Here is a 22,406-nt window from a genome sequence, read left to right as displayed (position 1 = left end):
CTGCCCCTTAGGACACCATGAGCCACCCCCAGTCCTGCACACCACCATGCTGAGGGTCCATCCCACCTCAGGGAGTGGGACTGCTGCCACAAGACCCCCAGAGAGTACCCACACTTCAACTGTCTTCTCAGAGGTCAGTGCGAGAAGGGCAGAGGGCAGCAGATACATGGACAGCCCTTGGACCTTTCCCTCGGGCTTCTAGGAGTAACCTGATGGAGGATTAGGTGACCTCAGAGTTTCTGAGAAGACAAACATTTTGTGGTTGTCACTGTCAGAACTGTTAGAAGTATCAAAAAGATATTGGGTACCTAAACAGTGAAACATGGTTTGCTGTCTTTTATGTTTCTTCAGCACAAATATTGTAAAATATTCATCAAGTGAGAATTTTAAAACAGAAAAACTATTAAAAAAAATTGCCTTCCTGGGAGCAGGTTAGATAAGAAGTACCAGTAAGTAGTTCAAGGTCAGAAGGAAGAGCCGTGACTTGGAGTACTAATTCTCAAATCTGGTCGCTCATCAGAATCACCCAGGAATCCATTCCAGACACACCAAATGCAGTCTCTGGAGGTGGATGTCTGTATTTTTAATGACGCCCCACGAGTACCTGTATTTTTAATGACATGCAAGGAGATGCTGGTTTGGCAAACCACACTCCTGGGCACCGTGATGTTTCAGCACCACGGAGAGCTCCACGGTCCCCACCATAACAGACCACTCACTGCCCCTTCAGCTAAGCCCTGCCCTGGACCGGGTGAAGGGTTGGGGGTTCCACTGTGAGAGGGAGTACCAAGATTGAAAACTGCTTTGTTCCCAGCTCCTGAGCCCGAGTCAAGAGGAACCTTGGGACGCAGAGCTACATCCTGAAGAGAAAACTCCAGACTCTTATCCAGGGCTGGGATCCCAAGACCTGCTGGCAGCCAGTCTCACAGGTGTCCTCCTGGGAGGCTGGATTCTTTTCCTGATGAGGCAGGTAAGCCCATCGCTCTGACCTCAGGTGCATCGCAGTGTCTTTCCAGAGAGAACTCTACTCCTCTCAGACCACTGAGCCACCCTCTCCCTCACCCCTTTCCAACTCTGCGCCCTGCCTTCCCCCTAGCAGTTCCCAGTCCCTGCTCCTGTGCTATGTAGGTTCATGGTCCAGGTGGAGGCCAGCTCAGACACAGGTGTGGGCCCTCACTGGGCAGGCCTGGCCGGGCCAAGCTCCCTGAACCCTCATGCATTAGCAGCAGCAGTTGGCAGAGAAGCAGCAGAAGGCTCCCCCAGCACCTGAAGGCCCTGCCATCTCACAGGACGCTCAGGCCCAGCTCCCAGGGGCCACCCCGCAATGCCAGAAGAGTCTTCAAAGTCCCTTAGAGCAAGCCCATCCACCCTGCAATCCTGAAGGTGAGCTGGAATGAACAAGATGGGCCAGAATCAGGGACAGAAAAGGGAGGGGCACACTTAATTTAATTTCAAAGTGAATTTCACAGAAGCCATGATAGTGGGATGGTTCCACCTAAATAAGATAATAAGAGGGTGCTTTGAGGGCATTGTGTAGTTGAGCACCCAAGGGTCTTCTCTATACTTATTATCACTATTAATTTCAAAGAACTCTGGATGTAGATAGAACTGAATGTAGATCAAACTCTATTCTCTGTTAACATTGACCAGTTGCTTGACCTCTGTGAGTTTCAGTTTTTTCATTTTGTTAAGAAGGACTAAAAACACCTGTCTCATATCACCTCATTGGGAAAGGTTATTATCATTATTATTTAAGTCAGGCCTAGGTGATGTTATTAATATAAAATAATATCACATTTTATAATGGTAATGGTAAGCTATCTAAGTAAAATTTTATTTTGATACTGGGGATTGAACCCAGGCACACTTAACCACTGAGCCACATCCCCAAATCTATTTTATGTTTTATTTAGAGACAGAGTCTTGCTGAGTCACTTAGGGCCTTGCTAAGTTGCTGAGGCTGGCTTTGAACTTGCGATCCTCCTTCCTCAGCCTCCCAAGCTGCTGGGATTGCAGGGGTGCCCCACCATACTGGCAACTTTTTATCTTTTTAAACATTCCTCTCATCTTTTCTCAATTTAAGCCTATCAACAGTCCCTTTCAAAGATTCTGTGGTATCTGGGGATGCTTCCGGGGGCTCAGCACGTGTTTATGGCTCCACCTGTGCTTCTCCTGCTCCTCTGGCTCTGGGCGGGGCTGGTGCTGTTGGTGAACCAGCCCTGGCCCCTCCTGGTCCTGCTCCCCCAACTTCCCCATGCAGCAGCTCCACCTGCTGTCAACTCAGGCTGAAGTCCACCCTGCAGTTGACTGTAGCTGCACCACAATCCCAGTGCTCCCCTGTGAGCTCCCCTTCCTCAGGCCTCTGCTGAGAGGGAAACGCTCCCCTTCCTCGGGATCAGTGATTATCTTTTGGGATAGAACCCTGGGCCCAGCACAGACAAAGCATAAGCTGTAGGAGTGAGCTACACCGCAGCCCAGGCCAGCTCTTCCCCAGTGTCCCACAGCCAAGTTGCCTAAGCCCTGAAGTATTGTAATTCTTGTCATTTTAGAGATTCAAAGTGGGTCCAGGGAATAATCACCCTATTGTACCCCAAAACCCTCATCTCCGTTTGGAGATGACTTTAGAGTGGAGTACAGACAACTCAGACTCCATCTTTTCCCGGGTGGTTTTTGTCAAAAGTTGCTGCAAACCCTCCTTGCCGTTTTCCTTCTGTTACCCCTCACACCCCAACTCACCAGGCTCTAGCCATTGAGGTGGTAGAAATTCTTTCCCCAGAAGTCTCCCCAATTTCCATCTAAGTCACTCGCCGATTTCAGTAATCCTCTAGAGAAGTAACAAGGAAGAAGGAAAAGAATCTCAGAACTTGAGTCTCAGGTCTGACTCAGCCAAGACAGCCTTGTTATGTAAAATACCAAAAATTATTTGTGCACTTTAGGGAAAGAGTCAGGGTGATATCGATGTTTTGGGACAAGCGCCCAAGAAAAATCAAAGAGATCAGTCTAGCTAGAGCCTGGTAATTTTGTTATTAAACTCAGTAGAAAAAAAAAATATCTCTATATAATACTAGATTTCCTCTGTCATTTAAAGTCTTTATAGTTCTTTCACTTCTTTGTTTAAAATGTGAATAAGCTTGTTATTTGGCATTTTCATGCACTCTAGGCAAAACCCAGAGAGAACAGGCGATGATTATGTAGTGTGGAAAACGCTGTGGTGGTGGGATCATATAAGGAAAGAGTTTCAGGAATTCAGAGAAGGGGCACAGAATCCAGACTTGGGAAACAGGAAATAACCTAGATTCGAAGCCCAAACTGGGAGCCCATGAAGGGGGAACTGCCCAAGTGAGCCCCGAAGAGTGGGACACAAACTAAAATTCAAAGATTATATTCTGCAAGTGAAAGTAAGGTTGCAGACTCATGCTCATGGACAGACCAAGTGGACAGAGTAAAGCAACCACCAAGGAGACAATAGGGAATGGCGGGGACTGTGGCAGTCTGGGAACAGCTGCCCTGCTAGTTTATAGCAGGGACTATGCTGGTCTAGCTTACTCCTACGACCCTTGGCAGAGAGCAGGGCTCACTGAATGTTTGTTGGATCAAGACTGACTCTGGGCACTGGAGAGTCAAAAACAGCACCTCTCATAAATAGGTACGAAATGAACATGTGCTAAGCCACTGTGAGGAAAAGGCGCAGTTACTGTTAGTCTGAGCTTTGCCCATTTAGGCAAAACCCAGATAGATCTATTTCAGAGTCCACGGTATCAGAATCTCAGACCTGGGAGAGTCAAAATATGGCTCATGGAGAAAAGCTCTTGAGAACCCACTCTTCAAACATAGCCTCCACCCCAGCACTCGGGGCAGCCTATTTTATTCTTAGGACACAAATGTCAAGCTCAGGAACTCTGATCTTGGAAATCTCAGTCCTCCTATCTCAGTAGGAGAGAGGGATGTTTCTTATGAGTGTTTCTATGGCTCACAAAATCACTTAACACAAATGCATGTACCCGTGCATACTTGGGTATCCTTCAGAACTGCCAATCATGTCATACATCCAACAGCAAGTGGACATTATCAAGCCTGAACCAGAGTGAGCCTGTTTCTAGCATTTCCTGTGTACAGGCACTGTTCTAAACACTTTGCATGTATGAACTCACATTAACAACATTCCTGTGCTGTAAGTACTGTTATGATGCCTCTTCTATAGAAGAAGGCAGAAAAGCTTAATGACATTCTGCATCTCACCTCCAGGCTCATAGAGCTACTAAGTGGCAGCTCAGCAGTTCAAAGACAGGTAAGCTGTCTCCAGCCTGTGCTCTTAATGGGCTGCTGTGGGATCCTGCCCCTGTCTCAACACTGGCAAACACCTATGAAAGGATGTGATTATCTCTAAAGGTTCCCAGCCTATGTCAAAGCAGCAGCAAAATATAGTGTGTGCTCAGGACTTCCAAGAGATAATTCTGACTATGCCATGTCCCCTGACATGACAACTTTTTAATGCTTTATAACTTACCTCTTGCATGTGTTGCCTCTCCACTATGATGCTGCAGAAGGCTGATAAATACCTGAATTCAATGTCCTCAAGGCCTTAAGGCTGGACTCTGTCTAGTACTGAGGGTGCCACTGAACATCAGTCTAGCAAGCACTGAGCCAACATTTATCCTACACTATGGGCATCAAGAACAGGAAAAGCACACAATAGAATGAAAACCCAGAGGAACCAAGTGCATGGTATTAAGACAGGGCTGGCAGGATGACCCTCACCTAGAGTCAGATGACCAGCGCTTGTTCCAATAGGTTTTCAGGCAATTCTGTCCCTGATTTCTGAGCTGCCACAGACAGTACAGGTGATGTGCTTTCTGCAAAGCCCAGAATGCATTCATTCCCGAGTCCAGGGAACACCAACTTAGGTTACTGCCTGCATTTTGCAGAGAGGATGAGAGCGAATATTTAGCAAGTAGTGCTAGAGCATGGCTTGGGGCTGGTTTTAGTCAGCTTTTTTTTTTTTTTTTTTTTTGCTGCTGTAAGTAAAAGACCCAAACAGAAAAATTATAGAAGAGGAAAAGTTTACTTAAGGGCTCACAGTTTTAGAGGTCTCAGTCCGTAGACAGCCAGATCCATTCCTCGGGGCTTAAGTTGAGGCTGAACATCATGGTGGAGTGTGTGGAGGATAGAAGCAGCTCTTGTGATGATCAGAAAGCAGAGAGAGAGAGACTCTACTTTCCAGATACAAATATATACTCCAGCTGGTTGTGGTGGTGGTGCTCACCTTTAATCCCACAGCTCGGGAGGTTGAGGCAGGAGGATCACGAGTTCAAATCCAGCCTCTGCAATTTAGCGAGGCGCTAAGCAACTCAGTGAGACCCAGTCTCTCTATATATACACCCCAAAGCCATGCCCCCAATGGCCCCCTTTCTCCAGTCACACCCACCAACCTTGCCACTCAATTAATCCCACAAGGTGATTAATTCACCCACTAAGGCTCTCCTAACCAGTCATTTCTCCTCTGAACTTTCTGGCACTGTCTTCCATGTGAGCTTTTGGGAGATACCTCACATCCCAACCATAATAGGGATTTTCTTACTGGTTCCTAACCCTGATTTTATTTTGCTTTTCCACTTTTTCTAGAGCTGATTATAGAGCCAGAAGTGAGTAGCATGTTCTCAGGGCCCCTGCTCTGCACAATTCAGGGGTGCCATATAGTTGGCTGTATGGAGAGTGCCCCTTACAAACCTACAGACCCTTGCTCCCCTGAACCCACCTCATCCATCCTAATGGGAAAGCAAGGCCTTCTGGGGATCCCTTGCCACCTTAGAACTAACTCTGGGGCCACAGAGGCTCCCAGGAGCCCCGCTTCTTCCTTTCTGGCCAGTCTTTTCTGTAACTATGCTCACTCTCGTCATGCTCCCACTGCCAAGTTCACCTTCCTGTTTGAAGCCAGTCCAACCTCAATTAAAGGATTCAGTTACAACTGGTGGAGGTGGGGCTAATGGCAGAGAAATTCAGGGGAAAAAAAACTAGGGCAGAAGATGCCAGAAAAGAGGCTAATTCAGCAAACATCTCCCTGCCCCCTCTTCCCATAGTCCTTCAGTCTTCACGTTAACATGATGTAGGGCCGTTGACATTGCCCTGCTTTACAGATGAGAAAACCCAGGGCAGAGAGGTCAATTAACTTGCTCAAGTACACATGAAGGAAGAGCTATTGGACCTGTTAATCTGACACCTGGGTGCTGGCTCTTACCCACCAGGCTGAGCGTGGAGGGGGAGGTCTGGACTGGGCAGAGGGGGGCTGTGGGCAGCAAGCAGAGGCTCCCTGTGACACCACCCTCCTCTGTTCCCTAGCCGAGCAGCTCACTGTAGTGGGAAAGATTTCCTTCAACCCCAAACACGTGCTGGGACGTGGGGCAGGTGGGACATTCGTTTTCCGGTAAGTGGCAGGTAGGCAGGAGCCAGGCTACAGACATGGCACTGACAGCCTTTGGCCGTTACCCCTTAGGGAACCATTCTTTCAAGACTCCCCAGGGTGGGGACAGGCTGACCCCTCTGCTCACAAGTTCCTACCCTTTCCTTTATCTGCTCTCTCGGAACCCCTGTCCCCTTACCCACCTCCCAGGGGACAGTTTGAGGGTCGGGCGGTGGCTGTCAAACGGCTACTCCGAGAGTGCTTCAGTCTGGTTCGGCGGGAGGTCCAGCTGCTGCAGGAGTCCGACAGGCACCCCAATGTGCTCCGCTACTTCTGCACGGAGCGGAGCCCCCAGTTCCACTATATTGCCCTGGAACTCTGCCAGGCCACCTTGCAGGAGGTGAGCTGGGAGCTCAGGGAGGGCAGGGGGCCCGGGGCTGCATAGTGACACTTTGCCCTTCCATGTTGCTCAGTACGTAGAGAACCCCGACCTTGGCCGCTGGGGCCTGGAGCCCACAATGGTACTCCAGCAGCTGACATCTGGCCTGGCACACCTGCACTCCTTACACATAGGTAACCTCTGGCCCTGCCTCCTGTCCCCAACTTCCACCTGCTCTTCTCCTGCACCAGCCACCAGCTCCCTCTCCGTGCCACCCCTGCAGTGCACCGTGACCTGAAGCCGGGCAACATTCTCCTCACCGGGCCTGACGGCCAGGGTCAAGGCAGGGTGGTCCTCTCGGATTTCGGCCTCTGCAAGAAGCTGCCTGCTGGCCGATGCAGCTTCAGCCTCCGCTCGGGCATCCCTGGCACCGAAGGCTGGATGGCACCCGAGCTCCTACAACTCCTGCCCCCAAACAGCCCTGTGAGTCTTCCCGCCTGCCCCAGGCCACAGGGCTCCCTGTGTCCCAGCTGCCTTCCAGAAGAGGCCCTACCCCACTTGCTGGGTGATCAACTCCTCCAAGCCTCTGCTGCTTGATCTGTGCAGAAGGGCTCTTCTTACCTCGGGCAGTGGCTCTCCAACAGGGGCCATTCTGCTGCCCAGGGGATCTTAAGATAAAAACCAATCTTCACTGATTCACAATTACTGGGGAACTGACGTGGGAAGAAAACACCCAGATCCCCGTACCCAGTGGTTCTGATCTAATTAGCTGGGGTAGAGCCTCCTGGGTGTTGTAAGGTAGAGTTGGGTCCACAATCACTGATGTGGAGGGTTCTGGGGAGCATCTGCTGATGTAGATGAAGCACAGAACAGCTTCTGACCCCATGGGCACTAGAGTTGGGGACCCCAGGGTTATAGATTTTGGAGTCACAGTGTGTGGGTGGAAGTTGAATTATTAGGTGTAGATAACACCAAAGGACAGTCACTAGGGAAATCACTCCCACTCCCCAAATCAGGAGAAAGCTCCAAGTGGTGGGCTGGAGATCCAAGGACCAATGCACTAATGTTGCAAGCCCAGAAAGTTTATTTTTTTTTAATTACTGGCCACTATTTTGACATTGGGGGAAATCCCGCATAAAAATCTGAATTTGGGATTCTCTTGGGGGGGGGGGGGGAAATCAGCTCTGCCATCCTAGCAGAGTCCCCTGGTGACGATTAGCGAGAGCCGGGGATCAGCTGGCAGGGTCAGGGCCCATGCCAGGTCTCCAATCCTTACCGTCGCCTACTGTAGCCTCTGTCGTGCTCCCTGTGCACCTGCAGGAAAGAGCAGGAAAACCCAAACCAGAAACTCTGCTGGGTCACAGGTGCCGGGTGAAGAGCCAGGGGGGTCTTCAACAGAGCGGAGGGGAGGGGACCTAAAGCCAAGAGATGCAGCCCAGGACATGGCCAGGAGATGTAGTCTGAACCAACCCCTGAGGGGATTTAGCCAGGGTGACTTCCTCCTCCTCATTCCCGTCTCTCTGGCCCCCCAGACCACTGCTGTGGACATCTTCTCTACAGGCTGTGTGTTCTATTATGTACTTTCTGGTGGCAGCCACCCCTTTGGGGACAGTCTTTACCGCCAGGCCAACATCCTCGCAGGAGCTACCTGTCTGACTCACCTGGAAGAGGAGGCCCACGGTGAGGGAGACCTGGGCCCAGCAGGGAGGGAGGAAGAGGGCACGAGGCTGGGTAGGCCTGAACCATCCTTCCTTCTGCCCCCCAGACAAGGTGGTGGCCCGGGACCTGGTGGAAGCCATGTTGAGCCCTGTGCCGCAGGCCCGCCCTTCCGCTCCACAGGTGCTGGCCCACCCCCTCTTTTGGAGCAGAGCCAAGCAGCTCCAGTTTTTCCAGGTCAGAGGGAAACCTTGGGAATGGCCCCCCAGAAGTCCTAAGGTTGGGTCCTGATCAACATGGGAAGTCAGTGTAACTACCTGTTCCATCGTGCCCAGATATTCCATTCCATTGTGTGACCCTGACCAAGGGGACTGTGCCTCTGAACCCATTTGCTCCTCTATACAATGGACACATGGCACCTGCCTTCTGGGTAGGTGGTAAATCCCAGAGGCGCAGCCCAGCAAATCCAAGGTCCCCAAGAGACAATGGTCCTGACCACCCTAAACCAAGAGGCTCTCTGCTTCACACTCCTACCGCGTGACACACTCCTGGCCTTGGGGCGGCTGGCACTGGTCACAAGGCTCAGGAGCTCTGTGGGTCCTAGGACGTCAGTGACTGGCTGGAGAAGGAGTCTGGGCAAGGGCCCCTGGTGACAGCGCTGGAGGCGGGCAGCTACAAGGTGGTCCGGCACAACTGGCACAAGCACATCTCCATGCCACTGCAGACAGGCAAGGCACACACCTGGGTGGCCAAGGGGAACCCATGGGGGGCAACTCCAGAGCCCGTTTCTCTGCCTACAGATCTGAGAAGGTTCCGGTCATATAAGGGGACATCGGTGCGAGACCTGCTGCGGGCCATGAGGAACAAGGTATGTTCTGGGTCTGGGTGGGGCCTGGATCCTGGAAGGCCGGCCACAGCTGAGCCAGGGTCCCCTGCTCTATCACCCCCAGAAGCACCACTACAGGGAGCTGCCAGCCGAGGTGCAGCAAGCCCTGGGCCAGGTCCCCGACAGCTTTGTGCAGTACTTCACCCAGCGATTCCCGCGGCTGCTCCTCCATACCCACCGCACCATGAGGAGCTGCGCCTCGGAGAGCCTCTTCCTGACCTACTACCCGCCAGCTGCAGAGGCCAGGGAGCCGTGCCAGGAGCCACGGGGAGCTGAGCCAGCAGAGGGCGCAGAGACGGCCTCCACCCGAGCGGGCAAGGGAGTTGGGCCTGCAGCTGGGGCCGAGGGGGAGGCCCATCTCAGTCCCTGAGGAAACCGGGGAGGCCTGGCAGCCTGGGTCTGCTGGAGCAGAGACCTTCCCTGGAGCCCGGGCCTCAGGGAACACAGCCACAGTGAAGACTCACATGTGTTTAATGCGTATAAAGCCGAGGAAGGGGCAGTCCCGATTCAATAGAAATTCTCTGTGCAATTCATCTGGTGGGCTGCGTGAGAGCAAGAGCCAGAACCCACACCCCAACATGTACAAAAATAACTTACACACCCCACCTGCAGGGCCACGGAGCTCCTGCCCAGCCCCCAGGGCTGGGGCACACTACAGAAACTGCCCACGGGAGCCAACCAGCGCAGGCCCGGGAGCTGGTGGGAGGGAGGAGGCGCCAGTCCAGAGGGGGAGGCCTAGGAGGAGGCCTTGAGGCGATGGCAGGCCGAGCGCGAGCTCAGGAGTTTGTCCACCATGGTGCGGGCGTAGCGCAGCCGGCTGGCCAGCTCCTTGCAGCAGCCGAACTCCTCCAGCAGGCTCAGGCGGTACGTGCGGAAGTCCCGCTTCTCGTCAATGTAGGTCACGGCTGCCATCAGCGGACACAGGATGAGTTTGGTATGGTCCTGGAAGGAGGGAAGGGAGGCAGGAGATCCCAGCTGCCAGTATGCGCAGGGGACGCGGGAGGAAGGCACCGCAGCTGGGGGAGGGGGAGCTGGGGGAGGGGGAGCGCCGCTTGGCTCCCCGCCCAGTGCCTGCAGCCGAGGACCCACACCCACACTCCCGCCCCCCCCCCCCATCCACCCTTCTCCTGCCCCGTCTACCTGGAAGAAGTTGATCTGCACGGTGCCATTGCTCAGGTGCAAGATGATGGCGCTGCGGGTGCGGAACCAGGTGCGCAGGTAGGGGAGTCGCGCCAGCTCGTCACCCTCGCGTGGCGTGATGTTGGCGCCCGCCTTCAGCAAGTGTTCGCTCATGTAATTGCGGAAGTACTTCAGGAGGGTGATCTGGAGGGAGAGTGGGGAATGGCTTCTGTGGGCTTCTGAGATTGGAGCCCGTGCTGCGGCAGTGGCCCACGCCCGGCCACCACAGCCGCCAGGGGCTCAGCTCACCTTCTTCATCAAGGAGTTGGGGTGGGAGCTCACGGAGAGGTAGGACTCGGTGCCGTCGCGCTCTATGTATTGCAGGCTGTCCCCGTCGTCGTATAGGATGAGGCGCGTGGAGTCATTGAAGAGCACCCCTACACTGTTGTCACATAGCTGATACCCTAGAGGCAGGGGGAGGGAGACCTCAGAAAGAGGAAGGAAGGGGGGGACTGGCGACTGGAACTGGGAGGCCTGGGATGCAGACAGGAGAGTTCTGAGAGAAGGGGACCTGGGAGCCACAAAAGACCAGAGCTTGTAACAACTTCAAGGGTCACTGGCTGACCTGAGCCACCCCCCCATTCTGGGAGAGACCTACCGAGGCCATATTTGTCGGAGTAGTCCACCCACTTGCTGACCCAGAAGATGGGGATGCAAGCGGGATCCTCTGCCTCCTCTGGAACGAACAGACAGACCACTGATCAGAACCAGTCTCCTCCCGGCCCACTCAGAGCCCACACCCAGGAAGCTTGCTGAGCACCCACTGCTCTGTCCAAGGGCCTGGGGCCCCAGAGAAGGCACAGCAGGGCCTCTGCCACCAACGAGCCAAAACCAGTGGCAGCACACACATCTAACTGGCAAGTTATCACTCAATGCACCAAGTTCCGCCCCTCCAGCAGGCTGGTGCTCACAGAAAGCCTACTGCATGCCAGGAGTTGGGGTGGGAGCTCATGGAGATAGTTAGCAAGATACAAAACCCTGGCCCTTGAGCTCACATGTGAGGTGGGGGGGAAGGGGGAGATTAATCAAAACACATATGGACAAACTCCACAAGTTATTTCTCTCATGGTAAAAGTGCCTAACTGGATTAAAAAACTGAGCAAATACACAATTCTGAATATATCAAATGTTACGTTCAGTGCAGGAAACAATTATTTTAAATGCACTAAACAAAGCAAGGAATTTTGGAATATGCTGGGTGATACGGTTATGGATAACTAACTAACCAGCAGGTAAAGGGTTGAGAGGGCCAGCACTGAGTGCCAGGAGATGTTTGTGGAGCAGACATTGGAAGAAGCAAGAGTTCGAGGCTCGCAGATGTGGGGAGGAAGCGCATTCCAGGGGCAGGAGCAGAAGGAACTAAAGCCCTGGGGCTGGGTCTCGGTGTCTGAAGGGAAGGCTGGGGTCTACTGAGCAAGTGAACAGCATGCACAGACGTACAGAGGTGACACGCTGGCATGCTAGAAGATGGAATACTTGTAGTGCAAGAAAAAGGCCACAGGGGCCCCACCCTGAGGGCCTTGGGTGTCAGGCTCACTCATTTAAATTTTGATCAACAGGAAACAGAAACCAAAGGGAGTCAGATGCTATTGACTTTCCCTGCTCCTCCAGGTGGCCCCAGCACCCCCTCCCCGACCCGGGCCCTGCAGTACTCACCTTGCCTCACCAGCCCTCGCTCTGCGGGCTTGGAGGCATTGACACTGTGTAACTGCTGCAGCATGTCACTGAGGTGGCATTCAACCGCCTCATTCGTCTCCCGAACCACTGGTTCCTCTTTTTCCCGAGGACGATCAGGCTGGGGCTTCTCCGTGCCTAGGAAGGTGACAGTCATTAGCTGGGCACAAAATGGGGTGTGTCGTAGGCGGGGACACAGGACCCCCATCACAGCTGGCACTCTTCCCAGAGAAGAGCTTGTAGCTACCACTGCTTTGGGGAAACTGAGTCAGTATTCGATTATCAGAGCTGTGCTGTGCTCCTGTGACAGCACCTGGTGCTCACCAGGAGGCCACAGAGCTTCAGGCACTCAGGCCTCTGACCCAACAGCGTGGCCTCGCAGGACATCACCTGTCACCTAGGGAGCAGCCTGAAATCACCTACAGCTCAGAGCTGCTGCGCTTTAGGCAAAGAATTAAAGGCATCCTCGGTATCCAGAAAGATCCAGGACTGAGAACTCATAATTCATGGACTTAGTAGGCAACTTAATGAAAATGTTAAGATTTTTCCACCTTAAAATTTGTTTTATACAATATTGAATTTATATAATGCTGAAACTAGATACATATGAAATGTTAAAATGTAATATTAATTCTTCTCAGGAGTGAATAGTAAGCCCAAATTTAAAACAAATGTGCAATCCAAAAAAAAAAAAAAATTGTTTTATATGCCTAGATGTAACCAAAGAATCTGAAAAGATGCATAATAAATTCACATTGGTTACACCTGGGCAGGAGAAACATGGATGATTTTCACTGTCTTGAATGCCTAAATGTTTAATCCCCCTCTTCCCAACATGTGCTAGTTCTCCTTGTATAAGTGAAAATTTTCTTAAAGTAAGTTTTCAAAAATAGCAAAATAAATAAATAAAACACTATGCTAGTATGGGGACTTCAGTGTGAAATAATAAGAATTAGAGATTGGATTTAAAAACCTTAGGGAAGGGGCTGAGGATGTGGCTCAAGCAGTAGCGCACTCGCCTGGCATGCGTGTGGCCCGGGTTCGATCCTCAGCACCATTTACAAAACGAAGATGTTGTGTCCGCCGAAAACTAAAAAATAAATATTAAAAAAATTCTCGCTCAAAAAAAAAAAAAAAACCCTAGGGAAGGGGCTGGGGTTGTGGCTCAGTGGTAGAGCACTTGCCTAGCATGTATGAGGCACTGGGTTCAATTCTTAGCACCACAATTAAATAAATGTCCATCAACAACTAGTAAAATATTTTTTAAAAAACCCTAATGAACAAGTGAGGGGCAGTGTGTAGAATAGATAAACAAATGTTAATAACCACTGAAAAGCAGTGAGAATACATGGAAATTCATCATAGTTCTCTATGTTTGGGTAAGTAAGTTGTTTTGTTTTTTTTTTAATGCTAAATATTTCAAATTAAAAACAAAAGAAAAAGTGATCCTTAAAATAATAGTACGATAGCCCAAAGAATAAGATAGATCCATGAGTCCATTGCTAATATGAATAACTACATAAATGGAAGAGAAGGGACAACACTTCGTTGTAGAAGAAATCCAATCAATGATATGTAAAAGGCAAGGGGGGGGAGAAAAAGAAAAAAAAAAAAACAGCATTTGCATACCTGAGTATTAGCCTGCGCAAAGCCCTAGGATCAATCCCCAGCATCACAAAAAGAAAAAAATATACACAGTAATAGTTGCTGCAGGTATAATCAACACATAGAGGCAAAAACTAATGGGCAACAGTTTGAGAAGAAAGAAGATAGTCTCAGAATAGTTCCCTGCAAGATACTTATTGATGATACAAGGAAAATAGTAACTTTGCAATGAAGAAACCCATCAGATGCCCCCTTAACCAAGTGGTCAAGATTAACATCACTAATTTAAAAAAAAAAAAAAAAAAAAAGCTGGGCCCAGTGGCACACACTTGTAATCTTAGTGGCTCAGGAGGCCGAGGCAGGAGGATCCCGGGCTCAAAGCCAGCCTCAGCAATTTAATGAGGCCCTTAAGCAACTGAGACCCTGTCTCTAAATAAAATACAAAATAGGGCTGGGACATGGCTAAGTGGTTGAATGCCCCGAGTTCAATCCCCGGTACCAAAAAAACCAAAATCCAACAGGAGATAGAACACCGAGAGGAACATATCAGTTCTGCAGTAGTCTTGCCAAAAATGCACAACTCCAATGTAAGCTCAAGGAAGCATCGAAATCAAATTAGGGGTTGGGGAGAGCTCTATTAGTCACTTAAACAGTAAGTATAATCTTGAAAAACAAATTGAAAGATATTCTAGGAAATAACCTCACCAGTGCTTTTCAAAGGGCCATGACCACGAAACACAGACTGAGGCTGTGTCCTAGGTTGGAGGAGACTAAGGCAACATGACAGCTAAATGCCAAGTGGGGTCCTGAATGGCATAGAACAGGGGTATGATGGGAAAAAACTGATGGGTCTGAGGAAAGGCTGATGTTTGTTGTATTGTCCCAAAGCTAATGTCTCTCTTTTTTTTTAAGGGGGGGGGAGGGGAGAGGGGGGAGGGGGAGGGGGGAGAGAGGAGAGAGAATAGCTTTTTTATTGGTAGATGGACACAACACAATGCCTTTTTAAAAAAAAAAATTTTTTTAATGTGGTACTGAGAATCGAACCTGGGTCCCACCTGTGCTAGGCGAGCGCTCTACCACTGAGCCACAATCCCAGCCCTAATGTCTCAGTTTTGATAACTGTTTCATGGTTAAGCAAGAGTCTGACATTTGAGGAAACTGGATGAAGAGCTTATGGGACTCTGCTTTATTTTATTTTGTAACTCTTCTACAAATTAATTCCAAAAAGTTTTAAAAGCAAGCAAGTAATCCCTAAAAGCCAAAAACTGAAATAGTTCTAAGTTCTGTATTAAAATGGTGACATATCCACACAGAGAAACAAAGTATTTCAAGCTACTTTTAAAAAAATATATTTCACAAAGGATAGTTTAAGCAAAGCAGAACTTTAGAACATTGGAACCACTTTATATATGTCAAAATTTGGGACTATGTTAAGATTTTCAACTTAAGAAATACATCCAAGTATAAAAATCAGAAGTAAAAAAATATATATATAACACATTTCTGTCTGAATCAGACACTTAAATTAACCAAAGAAAAACATTAACTCCAAAGTGGAGAAGACAATTGTTATAAGATGACATTTGGGGGTGGGGGGCAACATTGGATCCATGTTCAAAGGCTTGAACTTGATAATGGTGTCTGCCAGGTACCGTGGTTAGTAAAAGACGCTGTTTTTAGGAACTATACAGTTAACTATTAAGGGCAATGGACAAGATGTATATGAGATATTTTCAAATGGCTCAGAAAAAAAAGGAAAAGATACATGGAGAGAGACTGACAAAGCAAATATGGAAAAAATGTAATTGGTGGATCTGGGGAAAAGGAAAGTATAGGAGTTAGTCCTATCTACCACCTTTTCATAAGCTTGATCAATATAAAAATAAAACATTAAGATGATAAAATCAGAAATATCATGAACACGAGGTTTCCCCTCAAATATGCATTTCCTAACTCCACCCTCTGACAGGACCCAGCAAAGACAGTCTCTGTGATGGCGTGTGGTTTTGTAAGAAAATGTCCATCCTTTTAAAGAGACGCATACTGAAGTTTTAGGGGTAAATGGTGGAGTGCTAGAGTTCACTTTAAAAACACTTCAAAGGAACCACCAAGTAGATGAAGCAAATGTTTCAAGATCTGTGCGAGTGTTAAGTGGTGGGTCCAGGGGGTCTACTGCATTATGTCCTAGGTGTATATGTGAAATATTTCATATTTTCTCAATGAACCATGCAAGAGTGATCATGGGAACTTTTCAAAGTGATCCAAAAGTATTTTTCAGGCTTTTGGGCTCAGCCATTTTCTTCTTGAGCCCAACACCCTGATCCAGGCAAGTTGTGTAAGGTCTGCTTTCCTGATAGAGCCCTGGGGCAGGAGGACACCAGGTCCTTCTGGATCGGGGCCAGTCCCATGCCACACCTGAGGTCTGGAGGCCAAACAGCAAGCTGTCTATGCCTCTAAATCCTGGGCTCTGCTGGCTCACCCTGACCAGTGCTTACCTTTATTGAGGACCGTGAGAGGCTTCCGGTTACTGGGGTCAAGGCTGCTGGGAGCAATTGAAAACCTTGGTGGGATGGTGAGGCATGTGATGGGGAGACGGACAGGGATGTAGCCAGAAGTGAAGAACTCGTCATCGAGCAGCTCGTGAATGGTGGGGCGGGCAGTGGGATCCGTCTGGAGCATCTTTTGGATGAGGGAGGCAGCCACAGGGTTGATGTGCTGGAACAGAGAGCGCAAGCCTTAAGCAGGAGGCCACAGGGACCCCACATGCAGCACTGCCACGGTGGCCTGCAGGACCAGCCCACGTGTAGACAGGCCCCTAGTCTCAAGGATGCCACAGGTCAGCAGTCCAGAGCAATGCCAAGTTCTCCACGATCAGCTTTGCTGACTCAACAAGGGTGGGCTTAAGTGGCGAGTATGACTGTTTCCTTCCCCTTGAGACTCAGGGTTAACTTGACATAATTTCTCTCCTGAACTTGCCCTTGTACACTTAAAGTTGTTCACCACTAGAGGAGCACTGAAGAACAGGCCTCAAGGTTCGAAGACCTGCACACAGATCTCCGCTTTGGCCTTTAGTACCAGCTTGACAAGTAATCTGGACTTTCTAATGCCTTTGCATCTGCATCTGTAAAATGGGAACACAGCCCCAAGCCTGGAGCCCCACTGAGAACATTCAATGGGATACAATGTAGCACAGGGCCAATGCACAGGAAGGGCTTAGCACTGATTCTGCACTTACTATGTACCAGGAAAGTGTTCCAAGTGCTTCCTGTCTATTAACTCATTTGCCCTCACAAAAACATCTGGGCGTAGGGATGAGGACACTGAGGCACACAGAGGCACAAGAGGCACAGAGAGGGTGAGGGCCTTGCCTAAGAATACACACCCAGCAAGAGGTGGAGATGGAATCTGGTCACCTTGGGTCATTCCTTGCTGTCTTTCTAATAATGAACTCTGTGTGACTCAACAAGGGTGGACTTAAGTGGCGAGTACGATTGTTTGAAGACAGCAAGTCACAAGTTGAGGACACCAAATGGCTAGGTGCCAGCCTCTGAAACAGGCTATTCCTTTAAACAAACTTGTGCCAGTGGCTGTGAAAATTGGACACCATTTTGCCATTGCAAAGCCCTTGGATTCACAGTGGCTCACAATTCAGTGAGTGCTTACTGGATGCAAGTACTCTTCGAGAAGCTCCAGAGGCAGTCCCTCCACCTTATTAATGGGAAACTCAGCAGAGTCAAGACACTGGCCAGGCGTGACCTGGATGCTAAGCAGAAGAGTCCATTTGAATTAAGCTGGTCCATTTCCAAAGCATGAACCCATCTGCCTGGTTGTCTCCTGTAATTTTTCCCTTCTTTTTACATAGCTTTTCTACCTACTTTCAATAATCTACAAACTTCCACTAGAAAAAAAATGCTTACATGTACATATGCATCAAGTTCTGGAGGCAACATCAGATAAACATCCCCTATAGCTCCGTGGACCCCTAGACCTATCTCTGTCCTCAGTATAGAGCTGGGCTCAGTAAGTAGCTTCTGGAGAAAAATAAATTTAATTTTAAAGTGTTGTTAGTCACCTTGGGAATACTGTATTCATTCTTCTTGATCCGGAGGTAGGTCTCTTTTAGGCAAGATGTCTCAAAAGGTGGTTTGCCCACTAACAAGGTATACCTGTAAGCACAAGGTCAGATTCAGCACAAGCCTCTCAAGCAAAAATGCAAATGCAGAAGTAGCCTCAGGGCCAGAGGGAAGAGTAGGCATCCTTTGGACACACTCTGCTTAGCAGCCCCGAGATCAATAGCTAGGATGAGCCTTCAGTAGAATACAAGTGACCAGACCTGGATTCCAGTGGGCCAGGGATTGTTCCCCTCTGGCCTGCAGTGATCCAGGGCCTGAGGCTGCAGGCCATCTACATCAGGTCAGTAGGTGGACTACCTGCTCCTGTAGGAGCAGCTCCATGTTCAGTAACTCTGTACTGAAGGTTTGTCGGTTTTATTTGAAAAAAAGTTCCATTGCCAAGAAGTCTGAAAGCCATTGCTACAACCGACGTCTAACCCCCCAGTACCCAGGCCAACAACGACACCACAGATTACACCTAAAAAAGCCCAGGCCTCTGCTCACCACTAACCCTTCTCTGCTAGGCTTGATCCAGATATCAAGGCACCTCCCACCCCGTGCTGATCAGAGTTTCTAAAACTTCACTGTGCAAAGGAAACATCCAAATTCCAATTTGGTAGGTATAGTCTGGGTCCTGAGATTCTTCATTTCTAACAAGCTTTTCAGCTGATGCTGCTGTTGCTGCTGGTCTCAGAGGCCACGGCAAGGTTGTGGAGGCCTCCAGCCCCTTCCCTGAAGCTAAGGCCCAGGCCATGGGAATCCAAGTGATGAGGAAAGCTATGGTAAGGTGTTGTCTGGGGGCAGCCTTTCCACAAGGCAGAGGGATCCACAGGATGAATGCAGCCAGGCGGATGTCTCAAAGGGCTCCTTCTGAGGCCAAATAGGGCCGGAGCCAACTCCCAACTTACATGATACACCCAATGGACCACACATCCACCTCGAAACTGTGCCCCTTCTTGCTCAGCACCTCGGGAGCTATGTAATTAGGAGTCCCGCACAGGGTCTTCTTCCGCTCCCCATCATATTCCACCTTGGTTGCCAGTCCAAAATCCCCTGGGACAGAGGGAGGAAGAGGGGGTACTCAGATGCCAGCCTCACTGCAGACAGCTGGCTCAGGCTTGCCCACAAGCAACAGAGTCATTTGATCCCACAAGCCTCTGTTCCTCCTGGGCAGGAAGGCTTACCCAGAATCCCCCTTGCACTGGCCACAGGGACCAGGGCCTCCTGCTGACCTTTCTCAACCCTGCTCTTAGAAAAGGGAATTGACAGAACAATCCTTTGGGGATTAAAGGAATACCCTTTAAGACAGCTGCTTAGCAAGTTGGTAAGGCAGTGACAGGGAGAGGTGGGGACAGGGGCAAGCCAGAGGGAGAATCTATGAGACACACCTGCTTTTCGGCCTAGCACAGGTGCCCTGAGGGAATGCTGCCCTTGCAATAGTGGAGCTTCCAGTTTAAAGAAGCTCCAAATCCAAATTTTCGGGCCATGTCTCCAAATTTTAAAAATGGAAGCTGGCTGGCGGGTAGCTCAGTGGTAGAGTGCTCTCCCAGCACTCCAGAAGCACCTCTCCCAAATAAGAAACGAATTCAAATTATTTTCCTAAGATACCATGTCGGGGCATACAAATGAAGCATCTTGAAGGCCAGACTCAGGCTTGTGGGCTCCGTTTTAAACTTCTAAAGAGACATCTAAAGGCGACAGCAGCCCAGCCTTCCCACAATCCTCTTCCTCCCTCGCCTCCTGATACCCTCTCCCCAGGCGCCTGCTCATTCCCACCATGACAACAGTGGCGTCGAGCCCCCTCCGGGCCGAGCAGCGTCTCACCTATTTTCACCTCCAGACTCTCGTTCAGAAAGAGGTTGCCCAGCTTGAGGTCCCTGTGAATCACCCGGTTTCGGTGCAGGTACTGGCAGCCCAGGACGATTTGCCGCAGGTAGTAGCGGGCCTCGGGCTCGGTCAGCGCTTTCCGCCTCTTGTGCAACTCCAAGAGCGACTGGAGGAGAAGGGGAGGCGGACTTGAGGGTTACCTGGCAAAGGAGCCCTGGACGAACCCGGACCCTGGAGAACCGAAGGGTCTGGGCAGGTTTCTCCCCACCGGATCCTCCCCCGCCCGCGCCCTCTCCAGGACCCTGCAGTCGCCTGCAGCACCCCCTTTCCTACGGTCCCTCCTCCAGCCCCCCTCTGGCAGCTCGAGTCCCCAAGCTCCCGATCTTCTCCGATCTTCTCCGGAAGCTCCGAAGTTCGGCCCCAAGCACCCTCTCCCGGACCCAGCCCACTCCGGAAGCTCTGGCCCGCGGCGCCCCCGACCCAGGAATCTTCAGCAGCAGCCGCCGGGCTCCTGCACCGCCCAACGCACACTTCGCGTCCAGGAGACGCCTTTCCTAGCAGCAGCAGGACTGGGCCACTTGGCCGGAACCTCCTTCCTAGCAGCTCCGAGAGCCCAGCAGCCCAGAGCAGGGCCCATTTCCATTCCCAGCTCGAGGGTTCCCAGCACCCACTCTCCAGCAGCCTCCAGCAGCTCCGGATCCCAAGCGCCCCTTTCCGGGAAACTCTTTCCCAGCAGCTCCAAGTCCGGACACCCCAACGGAGCCCCCAGGCAGCTCCAGGGCCCCCGCAGCAGCCACACTCACCCTCCGGCGGCAGAGCTCCAACACCACGAACACGAAATCGTTGTCCTCGAAAAAGCCGTGGAAGCCTACGACATGCTGGTGGGCCAGGCTGCGGTGAATGGAGATTTCCATGGACATCTTCTCTTTCTGGTGCGGCTTAAGCAGCAAAGACTTAGGCACGATCTTGCCCGCAAACACCTCTTTGGTGTCTGCGTCCGAGATCTCGAAACACTTGGCGAAGCCGCCTTTGCCCAGAAAGCGGCCCCGCACATAGCGCCGCCGGCTGCGTGGGTCCACTAAGACCTCGGGGATCTCTTTCGCTAGTGGAGCAGCCGCTGGGGCTCCAGCAGCCGGAACCCCGACTTTCCCTGGGTCGGCTGGTGCCCGCGCCAGCTTCCCCACAGTCGCCGCCGCACTCATGTTCCCAGAGTTGCTCAGGAGACCTGGCTGGGTGGGTGCAGAGGCTCCGCTCCGCTCTGCACCGCTCCGCTCCTCCCCGAATTCAAACGCGGCGCTGGGAACGTTACAAAAGCCTACGCGCCACTGATTGGCCGCGGGGATTTAAAATCCAAACCCGCCCGGCGCGCGGCACCATGGGAGTGACCAGAGCCGCAGCCGCCTTTAATTCCGTATCCAGCCCCTTAGAAAACTTGATTGACAGCATCCGCAGACAGCCTGCACGTGTGATAGCCTGGGAAACCCTACCTCGCGTGGGGATGCGGAGACCCAGGCCCGGGAGGGGACAGTTGGTTTAGGGTTTGCCTCCAGCGGCCGGCGAAGCTCCTGCAGTTCAGTCGCGCCTCCTCCTGGTGGCTTTTCCTAACACCTTCCTCCCTCCGCCTCCTGTCTTCTGGAATAGAGACTCTTTAAGCCCAGAGACCTGGCAGCACAAAGAGGCGGCTTAGGACAGTACCTGACTGCCATCATCAGCTCTCTGCCAACCCAGGGTAAACAAACTGAAATCTAAGTAAAAACGGGATGCTTGTCCTGTTTTAATGCACCTTTCATTGCAAATCCTCCACATACCCCCACTTCAAATAATGGCTCCCTCTGCGTCCCTGTTTACTGAGCAACTACTTGGAAGTTCAGTGCAGGGAGTGACAGCATTACCATCACCTGGGAGCTCGTTAGAAAGGCAAGGACAACTGTTCAGGTTCTATCTGCTCTACAGGGTCAGAATTTGCCTTTAAACAAGGCTGCCCAGGTGATTCCTACACGTGGTGAAGTTCAAGAAGCAACACACACAAACACAGCCAAAGATGCTGGCTCACTGCTGGACCAACCTCCCAGTGGACATTCCAATTTCTTGGTCAGGGGGAGGATGGCTGGTTGGAAGAATGCCTGGCAAACTGGCAGGTCATGGCCAAGTTTGTCTTGCAGGTTGTTTTGTTTGGCTTTTAAAAATTTGAATTCATTTCCAGTATTTAAAAAGGGAGCGCCCATAAAAATGAAGGTTTGTGGCTTTTCCTGAAGGGGAGAAAATCAGCTCAAGCAATTATAAGCCTAGATGCTCTTCCGGTTGGCTGGCATTCCCAGCACCCTCCATACCGTTCCCATTTCCTGTCTGGCTTCTGTAGGCACTGTAGTGGCCACCCTGGAGTGGCAAAGCATCAAGTTAGAAGCTCTTTCTCTGTGCTGCCCTAGCACCTATGGGTCCCTGACAGAACAAAACCTAACCATATAGTCAATGGTCTTTTTGTTTGGGTTTTGTTTTGATACTGGGGATTGAACCCAGGGCCTTGCACATACTAGACAAGTCCTCCCTCTATCACTTAGGGCTACACCCCCAGCCCTCAAACTTGAGCATAATGTCCTCTTTCCTCGCCTCCTGGTTAAGCTGAGAGACAATGATGAGGATTGGTGCTGTGGTTTCTATCCCTCTTCCAAGGTCACAGTGCAATGCCTGATT

At 50.8% G+C, this 22,406-nt stretch overlaps 2 protein-coding genes across 2 annotated transcripts in view; one reads left to right on the top strand and one right to left on the bottom strand.

Moving 5' to 3' along the window:
- Ern2 (endoplasmic reticulum to nucleus signaling 2) overlaps positions 1-9,771 on the top strand; it is a 17,646-nt gene extending 7,875 nt beyond the window's left edge. Inside the window, exons 11-22 of the mRNA XM_046454372.2 lie at positions 12-133; positions 815-970; positions 1,224-1,383; positions 6,337-6,421; positions 6,608-6,797; positions 6,871-6,970; positions 7,060-7,259; positions 8,309-8,456; positions 8,542-8,669; positions 9,037-9,160; positions 9,233-9,300; positions 9,383-9,771. Coding sequence (XP_046310328.1) covers positions 12-133; positions 815-970; positions 1,224-1,383; positions 6,337-6,421; positions 6,608-6,797; positions 6,871-6,970; positions 7,060-7,259; positions 8,309-8,456; positions 8,542-8,669; positions 9,037-9,160; positions 9,233-9,300; positions 9,383-9,688 — 1,787 coding nt within the window. The 3' untranslated portion in view covers positions 9,689-9,771. The remainder of the gene's footprint in view (positions 1-11; positions 134-814; positions 971-1,223; positions 1,384-6,336; positions 6,422-6,607; positions 6,798-6,870; positions 6,971-7,059; positions 7,260-8,308; positions 8,457-8,541; positions 8,670-9,036; positions 9,161-9,232; positions 9,301-9,382) is intronic.
- Positions 9,772-22,406, bottom strand: Plk1 (polo like kinase 1). Its single transcript, XM_046454735.2, has 10 exons — positions 20,519-22,406; positions 19,713-19,881; positions 18,797-18,941; positions 17,849-17,942; positions 16,272-16,491; positions 12,154-12,309; positions 11,096-11,173; positions 10,747-10,901; positions 10,459-10,641; positions 9,772-10,260 (listed from the first exon to the last, which is right to left on the bottom strand). The coding sequence occupies exons 1-10, from the start codon at positions 20,915-20,917 to the stop codon at positions 10,054-10,056; spliced, it is 1,806 nt and encodes a 601-aa protein (XP_046310691.1). The 5' UTR covers positions 20,918-22,406; the 3' UTR covers positions 9,772-10,053.

Source organism: Marmota monax, unplaced genomic scaffold, assembly GCF_021218885.2.
Source record: "Marmota monax isolate L192 unplaced genomic scaffold, Marmota_monax_Labrador192_F-V1.1 WCK01_AAM20220418_F8-fsc00086, whole genome shotgun sequence".
In the NCBI taxonomy this organism is placed as follows: domain Eukaryota; kingdom Metazoa; phylum Chordata; class Mammalia; order Rodentia; family Sciuridae; genus Marmota; species Marmota monax.
Note: the sequence above shows the minus strand (reverse complement) of the source record. Positions and strands in the feature narration are given on the sequence as shown.